The sequence below is a fragment of the Myotis davidii genome, unplaced genomic scaffold (genome assembly GCF_000327345.1).
Source record: "Myotis davidii unplaced genomic scaffold, ASM32734v1 scaffold436, whole genome shotgun sequence".
NCBI lineage: Eukaryota > Metazoa > Chordata > Mammalia > Chiroptera > Vespertilionidae > Myotis > Myotis davidii.
In genome coordinates, this window is record NW_006292604.1 from 1,008,037 (window position 1) to 1,019,299 (window position 11,263).

Consider the following 11,263-nt stretch of genomic DNA (forward strand, 5'->3'; position numbering starts at 1 on the left):
GGAGGGAGGGAAGGGAGGAAGGGAGCAAAGGAGGGAGGAAGGAAGGAGGGGAGGGAGGGAAGAGAGGAGGGGAGGGAGGGATGAGGAAGGAAAAAGAAAGAGAAAGAAGCATTCTTATTTTTGGAAGCTCTATATATTTGAGAAGAGGAAGAGGGTTTGTTACTTTCATAAAGAATGTAAGTATTCAGTGCCTATTAAAAAAGAAAAAAAGTATTTGGGATTTTCTTTTGTATTTTATTAAGTCTTCTTAGAAAAATGGAAGACAAAATTAAACTGATATTAGGAATTGATCATCTCACCTCGCTCTGCTCTCAGACAGCTGAAATAAAAATTCTGGTTAAGACTGATTCCTCTCCAAGATTTCTCAAAACGCTGCTTTATTTGAGCGTCCAGACATTGCGCTCATTATGTGGTACAGCTGATGTGTACCTCTGCCACCCTGAAGGCTACAGCTGAACCAGGAACAAGGCGGCCAGTACAGAGGCGCAGTGAAGGTTCTCACTTGGCTGAAACTGCTGTTTCATCATGTGTCTTTACAGAGAAAGTTAAGTCTATGAATGCTGCTTATCCAACAATATTGAAAAAGGATCTGAGTCTCTGAGACAAATCATGCCTACTTTGTTTTTGATACACTACCCACAATGTAATAATCAAAGAAACCTGAGCAAGCTCTCTGGTCCTTGTTTTACTTTCATTGAATAATAATTGCTAATTTCACACATTAGGAACGATTTATATAAATTTGGGATGATGATGATGATGATGATGATGATGATGATGATGATGATAATGATTATTATTATAGTGTTGCTTATCCTAAATGTTACCAAAATGAAAATTCAGGGACCTAGAGTTTTTTGACACTTATTTATGATGCAGTCTCCTAAGACCTGAAATGCAGCCAGGAAAGCCATATGTACAAATCCTGGAGATAAGAAATACATATTTGAAGGGAACTATTTCTGAAGAGGATGTTTAGAGGAATGTTAAGGGCTGAGTCTGTGACTTAGAATGGCAGGATGTCTTGCTGCACTACTGTAATTCAAGTCTGCCTTGCTTTTGCAGAGTTAAGATTACTGAACCTGGCTATATTGGGCTTTCCCTGGCTTGGACTTCTGACTGCTGCATGTTATCCTGGTGAAATATATGAATGCTGTATGGGTGTTACATGGCTGAGCTAACTTGGATTGTGTCACTGTTTTCCTAACAGCTGCCTGGACTGCCTTTATCTCTTCGTTAGCATTTATTTCCTGGATGCACTAATTTCAGAGAAAATGTGTAGCAGTAAATAAACAGAGAGTCTATATCTAGGGAACTTACTATTGGAAATAAAAGTTGTAAGCATTAAATCATATGTAACTGTAGAAACTTCATTTCTTAATATGACCCTTTCTCCTTTCTTTCTTTCCTTTTGATTCTTACCGGCCTCAATGGGCATCCTGACTCACCTGCCTCCTTCTCTCTTGCAGGGCCACTCCCTCAATGGTTAAGTGGTTCTCAACCTTCCTAATGCCATGACCCTTTAATACAGTTCCTCATGTTGTGGTGACCCCCAATTTCATTGTTACAAATTGAACATAATTAAAGCATAGTGATTAATCACAAAAACAATATGTAATTATATATGTTTTCTGCTGGTCTTAGGCCCCCTGTGAAAGGGTCGTTCGACCCCCAAAGGAGTCACGACCCACAGGTTGAGAACTGCTGGGTTAAGCCTTCAGGACAAAGAAATCCTGATCAGCATTAAATGACCTGAGGAACAAAGACTCTGGTTTGTTGACCCCAGAGATAGAGTTACAGTCAAAGTCAAATGAGAGAGAACAGCTAAGCCTCAGTTGTGTTTCAGCTCCAGGTCCAGAAAAAAAAAAAGTGGCAAAACCAGACAAAAAGATGCCATGGCTGACACCAGGACCAAATGCACTGACTAATGACCCCCTGCCCTAGCTCTGAACAATCAGTAGAGACCATGACCCGAACTCCCTTAGTCACCGTGATTAATGATCTTTCCCCTATAAAACCCATGCCCTGGAAACCATGGGGGAGCCATGTCTTTGAGCGTTAGCTCACCTGTCTCCAGGCGTAAGCCACTTCCTAAAAATAAACCCTCACTTTGCTACAAACTCCTGTTGGTGTCTTACTGGGCCTTGATGTGTGTAGGCAAAGACACTGGGTTAGGCTGGTCACAAATGCAAACTATTATTACATGGCAGACACAGTGCAAAGACTTGACATGGATATGTTATTTAATCTTCACCTCTCTATGATGTGGTTACCATCACTGGCCTTATTTTTCAGATAAGACTCAGGACATTATTGAACATGCCTATGTTCACATAGGTAAGTGTGAAGACAGGATTGGAGCCAAGGTAGGCTGCCTTCAGAGTGCTCACTTTTGCCACTAGTTCCTAGGTAACAAGGAGGAAGTAGCTCAAAGAATATGATCTCACTAGAACACCTGGTTCTTCCAAACTCCTGGTGACTCCCCCTCTCTGCTAAAGTTCATGTTTGTCTTGGCTGGGATTTCGGGACACTTCAGTGACACATTTCATTGTTATCTTCCTGAAGAAAATGGTTCTTTTCTGCAGTACTTGTGTATTTAAATCAGGGGTCCTCAAACTTTTTAAACAGGGGGCCAGTTCACTGTCCCTCAGACAGTTGGAGGGCCGGACTATAGTTTAAAAAAAAAACTATGAACAAATTCCTATGCACACTGCACATATCGTATTTTGAAGTAAAAAAACAAAACGGGAACAAATACAATATTTGTATTTGCATGTGGCCCGCGGGCCGTCGTTTGAGGACCCCTTGATTTAAATACTATGCATATCTACCTAAGACTTGGCTGTCTTGGTAATTTAGTTATGGTAGAAAAGGATTAAGTACAGCCAGACTTCGGAAGATGAAACAAACCCACTCGACATGGTATATTAGAAATGCTAGCACAGAACTGGTCCTAGATTTTCTTTCATGTAAGTCACTGATGCCAGGAAAATACAGTTTCAGAAAAGAAAATACAGTAATGCGTTTGTAGAACTGGCTAATTTTTTCTTACAATGCAATCACATGTTATTTTTAGTTTGTTTGCTTCCCCTAATTATTCTCACAGGTATGAGAAGCTGGGCAGGGCTGTCTACTCACCTACATAAACTAAACTCAAAAACTCAGGGGGGTTGCGAGGGTTGGATCTGGGAGTAGATCTCACATTCTGAAAAAATATTTTTATTATATTATTCTTCCTTTAGAGTGTATGCTTACTTAGGATTTAGTTTCATGAGACCAGAACAACAGACAAAATATCATTTTAAATATTCAACATATGCATATCAGTGCTTCTTGAAACTACAAAAACAGTGAAAATTCGTGGGGTTCCACCAAAGGTAAAGGGAGTAAAATGTCAGTATTGGGAAAGAGGGGAATGCCAAACTTGAATATAAGATTTCCCAGTTACACTTCCATGTGACTCGCATGTTTACCCCAATGGAGAGGGCTTTGAATAAACACAGATTCTCATCCTTAGTAATTTGACAGAAATGAAGTAGAGCCCAGATGCTCCTGTATTTACCATGGGGTTACAACCAGATAAATCCTTTGTGAGATGAAAATATTCTAAGACGAAAATGCATTTCATACACCTAACTTCCTGAACATCATAGCTTAGCCAAGCATACCTTAAATATGCTCAGAATATAGTAAAAAATTATTAAAATCAAAATTTGAAGTTTGGGTTCTACTGAGTAATGTTAACATAAAAAAACCATTGAAACCTGTAAAGAATTTTTGTGAGTTTGTTTAAGCCAAACTGTCGACATAAGCCAGGAAGCAGAACCTCAATGAATTGAGATAATGCTCCCGAGAATGGCGGGTTACATCTGTATTTATACATTGCAATCAAAGGAAAGGGATGTAGGTGAGTTACATGAAATCCACTGGTGATAGACTAGAGAGGCGGGAGAAAGCAAAGTGGGGAAACCTCTGGGATTGGATAAAAAGTAAAATGATAGACACATACTTAGGTGGGTGCAGGAACAATGAACATGATTAACAATGAAGGAATTTGTGGTATCTGTCCTGGCGCCCAAAGGGTCCAGAAAAAAGGGAAGTCACAAGTTATGTTATCACAGATGCGAAAAGACAGATAGGCTCAGTTAAAGTAAAGGTTGACCTTGTCAGTGAGGATACTGGCCTAGGATTTAGCTACCCACCATAACTGCTTTTAGTGAAAGTTTAATTTCAGACCATCGTTTGTGGTTACTTTAGGTCTCTGAGTTTGCAAGACCGCCACGCAGGCCTTCCCTGAGCTAGTCAGATTAGCATGTGGCCCCTTTCATCCACAGTGTGAATCATTATAGCATCATCATAAAGTCTAAAAATCGTAAGTCTCCCTGGCCAGTTTGGCTCCGTGTATAGAGCACTGGCCTATAGACTGAATAGTCCCATGTTCCATTATGGTCAAGGGCACATGCCTGGGTTGTAGGCTCGATCCCCAGTTGGGGGCATGCAGGAGGCAGCCGATCAATGATTCTCTCTCATCATTGATGTTTCTATTTCTCTCTCCCACTCCCTTCCTCTCTGAAATCAATAAAAACATATTTTAAAAAATAAAAACCATAAGTCAAACCACTGTTAAGTCAGGGACCTCTGTACTTTTTAAAGGGGGATGAGGAGTAAATTAGCATTCAGTAACTCTCCATCCCCACTCTCATTTCTTAAATGGTTGGCTAACGTTTAAAAAAACTTGAAATTCATTTTTCTTTCTGTGATTGGATTATAACACAACCCTTCAGGTTTGCTCTTCTATATTGAAATACCACAAATGATTTCCTTCTCCAGGGAATATAAGAAGCAGTTCATACAATTAAACTCTACTTTCTATTTCTCACTAACCTTCCACCCCCAGCAAACAGAAAGTCACCTCTCTCAACTTTGAATAATGCGGACTGTGAGAAATTTGCCCCCAGGTGAATTTCTCCTTCTCTGTTGCCGTCCCCAGTTCCCTTTGCTCCGTTAAAGCTAAATTCTTCTCAAAGGGAGTTTGACTTTCCCAATTAGCCACTGACTTACATTAACTCCCACTGAGTCATAAGAATATCTGGGTGTTTGTTTGTTTTTCTCTTTTAATGCTTCTTATTATAGGAACACATTTCCTCAAAATTTCAAGCTTCCAAAAGAACATCAGAATTTGTAAACAAATGTTATAACTAATTGCAGAAATAGAAGGGAATGTCTAGCTTCACCCAAGATTTACTGACTCTTTGTTAACTATTTAGTCGCCAATCTCTACTACATAAAGAAGTTTTGCAAATTATAACATGCTTAGTTATCCTTACATATAATTGCTTTAAAATTTTAATTTGTATGGTTACCATTAACTTCCCCAAAATTCAAATTTTCCCTTAAAATTATTTAATAGAATTTGAGTAAATAAGAAAATAGTCACCTAGACTTCCCAAAATAGTAATGTATTAACCTTTGTCCAGCTTATTTCCAGGCCAAAGTGGGCAATATTTGTGGATTTGTAAATGTTTACATAGAATGTATTTAAAGTTTGCTGGTTATGGTTTTTAATTAGTAACTTCTATTGGCAATTTATAGAGCCCTCAAAAACACTACCCTTACCTTTCTCTTTTCAAATATAATAATTGGAGTATGATTCTGCCTCAGTTAATCCAGAGACAAGAATAGAATGGGCACAACATTGGCTTTTAGTGTGTCCCATAGTGGAATACCAGATTTATCAAAAATTTTTATGGGCAGCTCTGCTAAAGGCCTTCAACATTTAACATAGCTTCATCTTTCTACAGCCATTCAAGATAAATGATCTTTTCACAGGTGTTTTACCAATAAATAAAACTGATGCTTAAAGTGGTTTAATTTTTAGGCCCAAATCACACAACTAAGCAGTTGAGACATGAAGTTTCAATTCCAGGTTGCTGGCCTCCAGAGCCTGAGCTATAACCACTACCACATTTTTATGTGTAATTCCTCTTTCCTGAAAACTAACCACTCACCCCTGTGCTATCAAATGTGCATCGTCCTCATCCTCTTCATTGTTCCATTGAAATACTTGAGCTACACATAACTAAAAATTCTATGAGTATATAATTCAGTTATTTCTGTGTAGCTTTTCATTTCTGAGTAATTTAAATAATCAAATGTTGATTCTTAAAATAGTTTGACTCAAGTAGCATCTAGAATTAAGTTATCGTTTCCAGTAAGAGTCAAAGGTTTGGAAGCTCCACCCTTCTAAAAACTTAGTCATACTTGGCTTTTATATCACTTATGTAATGTTGTGCAAAATCCTCTTTTTTTATTTGTTTCTATAAATTTTCTACGACCTGTGCCCATTGACAAAAATGAGCAAGTTACTAATTTGGAGATTGTAAAGAAAACTCCTAGCTAAGAAATGCTACTAATAATCAAATATAGAAAGAAGACTCATCGTGATTACCAATGGGCAACTAAACCCATACACTGAGACAGCTGCTAACACCATTAAATGTATGAACACAACATACACACCCAACACATACACATCACTCCATGAGGATTAATGAGTTATAATTCAGCATGTTTTATCACTGAGGAGGGAAATTTCTAATACTAAAAATCCATAAAATAATTGGGTTTTCCCCCTGCTGGCCGTGGCTCAGTGGTTGAGTGAGTGCTGACCTGAGAATCAGGAGGTCATGGTTCAATTACCAGTCAGGGCACATGCCCATGTTGCGGGCTCTATCCCCAATGTGGGTTGTGCAGGAAGCAGCCAATCAATGATTCTCTCTCATCACTGATGTTTCTCTCTCTCCCTCTCCCTTCCTCTCTGAAATCAATAAAATATATATTTAAAAAAATAATAATTTGGTTTTCATCTGTAATTGTTTTTCCTCCCCATGTAACCAATTTCTATTTTACCAACAAGGTGGTTTTTCTTTGCCTTTTAAATGATTAGCTATCCTGGATATTGCACCAATGGGAAACTGACATGTAATATAATGGGGTAGCTCACCAAATATTATTCTTTTCCAACACAAATTTGGCAAGGAACTATAAGCAAAAAAAGAACATGATGTGGGAAGTAGGTTCGACCATGTAAAAAGTCTGAAGAACTATCTCCAATCATTTTTGTGGTGTGTTTTTGTATTTCATATTCATACTCACTTAAGCCCACAGCTGTAATGAGCTGGATTGCAAGTTTAGGAATTTCACAATGAATGAAAAACGGTTCCAGGAAGTAGTGTCCAAATGCCAGCGATATCACAGCAGTGCTTGCAGGGCTAGAAAACATACATGTTTAGGTTACTACAAAAAAAAATAGCATCTTCAATAAACTTTTTCTATTATGAGGTATTTTTATTCAAGCACATGGAACATGTTAAACATGAGAGTTTATAATTTTCAGAACTACATATTTGATTAGGTTGTCACCAACATTTCAAATGAAATTTTGTCAATAACTTTGGTGGATAGTTTTTAAACTTCCCATTTCTTTGTGAGCAAGGCTCTGTTCTCCCATATTTGCCCTTTTTCCCCTTAAAAGTCTAGTTTATTACTTGAGATCCTGACAGAGCTGAGCTTCACCAAAAGCAGGCTTCTTTCTCACTAAAGCCACAGAAAGAATGTGTTAACAGTGCATATCGAATGGGATGGGGCATGGTCAGGAAAATGAACACAAAACTCAACAAAAAATTAGTAAGTGTTTATTGTAAATACACGCCTACATACTTGACACTATTATTACTTTTCCAGTATGGACAAAAACTTGAAGAGCCAAGTGATTATTCTTAATTCCATAATTCCATGGAAATATTTAGATTCAAAGTATAAGCTGAAAAATAGAAATACTCTTGTAATTTTACACAAGTGAGAAAAATATGTGTGAAATAAGAAAATGAAATATGTATAGGTACATAGCAAAATAGGGAATAGGCATTTTCATTTTTAATTCTTCAAATATTTCTCTTAAAATTATCCATGTCTTCTTAGTTTAAATATATATATATATATACAGACAAGCCATGGGGTTATCTAATTTCTCAATTTTCCCTTCCAGCTTCTCCTCTTTCCCGTGGTCACCCAACACCCACACCCAGTCCCTAGACCAGTGATGGCGAACCTATGACGCTCGGCGTGTCAGCATTTTGAAAAACCCTAACTTAACTCTGGTGCCGTGTCACATATAGAAATTTTTTGATATTTAAGTTAGGGTTTTTCAAAATGCTGACACGCCGAGCTCAAAAGGTTAGCCATCACTGCCCTAGACTGTGTGGCCTGCTGGTACCAGACAGAGCTACAACTCTGACTCCTTCTTTTCCTGGAGACCCCCTTTCTACTCCAAAACAGGACTATTTTTCCTGTTCTCCATCATTTATAAGTCTTTTGATGTGTAATTTAAAATCTGATCATGTCATTTTAGTGCTTTCAAAGCATGCTCCAGACATGCAAAAATCCTTCATTTCCAGGCTCCAGCTAGTGTAAAATTTCCCTTTTTCCTTCAGTTTGCTTCTTCCCACTAGAAGGATCCGTGGCAAAGGATCCCTTTGCCTGGAGCCCCTGGACTCTTTGACAGTTTTTTATAGCTCAGATCTAGTTCAATCTTCCTCCAGTCCTCTGATTGTGTGAGATCTCCCTGGCATACCCTCTTAGTGAACCCCTTGGCTTCCTTTTCACAGTGCTTATATTGTAGCAACTTTACATTCACTTATGTGATTTCTTGATTGATAACTATTTCCCTCACTGACCCTGAGCTCCATGCATATAAAACTGTGTCCATCTTAATCACTATTTTATCCCCAGTGTTCAGTATAATGTCTATCATGTAATAGAAACCCAATAAATATTGACTATATGGTGAATGTGTGAATTCAATCTAATGGCCCCTGCTTTGTACTGATGTGTGATATTTCTTTCCTTTAAATCTATGTTTTACAGATGATTACTGGAAATTTTAACAGGGAACCAGAACACAGACTTCTAAAATATGAAGTAAGAATACAGATAGTACGTTCAACATCAAAGGAGAAGCAGAGACTGCACGTTTCACAAGAATTAGAGAAGAAAGACCGTTAACTAGGGTGAACAGGAAATTAACTGTGAAAAAGACGGAATTTAAGTTGACCTTTGAGGAGTAAGATTTAGATCACCAGAAAAGAGTGGAAGGCACATTCTGGGAAAATCCCAGATTTTATAAAAAGAACAAAGTAGTTCTTTTTCATTATAACAAGTTTTAAATGATGTAGAATTGTTTAAAATGAGAACACACTTATCAAAGAAGTAAATTCCACTCTGAAGGTCTTTGTTAAAAAAGAGACTCCTAGGACTATAAAAATCAAGACTAGTGTTAAATCAATGCTTATAAATCAGTGCTGTCTTTGCCATTTAGATACGATAAAAGCTCATGAGCTCTCAGGTGTGTGTTACTGGTAAGTTTACAGGAAGAACAAGTTTTCCTAGTTATTTCTGTTAAGCTCTGTGATCAGAAAGTGCAGGTCGTGTTTTCTGAAAGCAATTAAACTTAAGGGATTGGGATACTTTAAATGACATCATACGTTTCCCATGAAGTTGGAAGGAACTTTCTAGTCAGGGTGACTTAGCACAACTGGGCTTGATTCTAAACCAAGAGTCTTGGGAAGAGGAACACAGTGCTACAAGAGCAAAGTCAAAAAAGATTTTCACAATGATTTGTTTAACATGAGGATGTGAGTCATTTGTGTCGAGTAAAGTCTTATTTCTTTGTAAAGCCTTAAACTTGGTGACACACTAAGTTGTGAAGAAGCATGGAATGTTCCTAATCACAAAAACTGAGGAAAGTGAAATGCCTTAGTGGTGTAATCCACAAGAGTGACAACTCCAGCTTCTAGCCTAGGGCTTCATTGTGTCTGGCTGGTCAAAAGATGTGATTTATCAAGCTGGATTTTTTTGTTAATCCTCACCTGAGGATATTTTTCCATTGATTTTTAGAGAGATTGGAAGGGAGGGAAGACACACACAGAGAGAAATATTGATGTGAGCAAGACACATTAATTTGTTGCCTCCTGCATGGCCCCAACCAAGACTGAGCCTGCAACTGGGGAATGTTACATTGACTAGAATCGAACCCAGGACCCTTTAGTCTGTGGGCTAACGCTCTATCCACTGAGCCAAACTGACTAGGGCTATCCAGGTGGAATTTGATGCTTCATGTCTTTTCAGATTAACATCTTTCCTGAAATGTCATAAAGAATAATTGAAGATTAAAGAAAAGCAGCTGCTAAAAAGTTTGGCATGGTTGGCAAACTACTGCCTGTGGCAAAACTGCATGGAAAACATTATTTGAGAAAAGGTATTTCATCACAGACATTGTGTCCTGAAGTAGACATGTTTACAGCATAGTCACATGGCATGCATGTTTTAATTCGGTTAAAATAATCATGGTAATTCAAAGAAGGGTGTATTTTTTTTTTCCTACTTATGCACTTACCGGATTATGAGCAGTTCCACCCAAACTCGTACAAAAGCTGGTAATGGGCCAAAGACTTCCAGAATATATGTGTAATGACCACCAGATTTCTTTATACTTGTTCCCAATTCAGCATAGGACATGGCTCCTGTGAAATATTTATAATAAACAGGTACTAAGATAAATATCACCAAGTCATTCTGCCACAGAGTTACAACAACAACAATGCTTATGCTGCATGGAATATTATTACATGCTTTGGTATAAATGACATCCTATTTTAAGAGAAATTATGGTCATCTAATTGCTAGAGAGCCACCGAATTCTTCTTGTAACTTCCTTAAATTTGATATCTAGTTCATTCTGTTCAAACAGTGTAAATTTATTTGAAATGGTAAAGACAAACTTCTAAAACAATATCATATTATTAAGAATTTTGAATCACAAACCTGAGAACAAAGGAAAAAGAAGAGATCGATGCCAATAATAGTAACCTATTTTTAGAGCATAACTTCACACTAAGATATTATCCCAAACTGACCTCATGCTATTGAAACTCCTTTTAATAAATATGTCTGTGCTACATCAAAATAAAGAAGATTTATCTAGCGTTGGCCCAGTAGTTCAGTTGGTTAGAACATCATCCTGATATGCCAAGGTACTGAGTTTGATCCAAGGTCAAGGACAAACAAGAATCAACCAATGAATGCATAAATAAATAGAACAAAATTTCTCTCTCTCTCTCTCTCTCTCTCTCTCTCTCTCTCACCAGTAAAAAATAAAAGAAGATTTATCTGTTTTTCAGAAAAGTATAAATTCTAGGTCTTGAAA

General features: G+C 37.6%; 1 protein-coding gene across 4 annotated transcripts in view; it reads right to left on the bottom strand.

Moving 5' to 3' along the window:
• Positions 1–11,263, bottom strand: part of SLC7A11 (solute carrier family 7 (anionic amino acid transporter light chain, xc- system), member 11) — a 125,024-nt gene that overhangs the window by 109,484 nt on the left and 4,277 nt on the right. For all 4 annotated transcript variants that reach the window (XM_006766050.2, XM_006766049.2, XM_015565501.1 and 1 more), the window contains exons 2-3: positions 10,454–10,580; positions 7,156–7,271 (exon numbers count right to left, since the gene is read on the bottom strand). In XM_006766050.2, the coding sequence (XP_006766113.1) occupies positions 7,156–7,271; positions 10,454–10,580 (243 nt within the window). The remainder of the gene's footprint in view (positions 1–7,155; positions 7,272–10,453; positions 10,581–11,263) is intronic.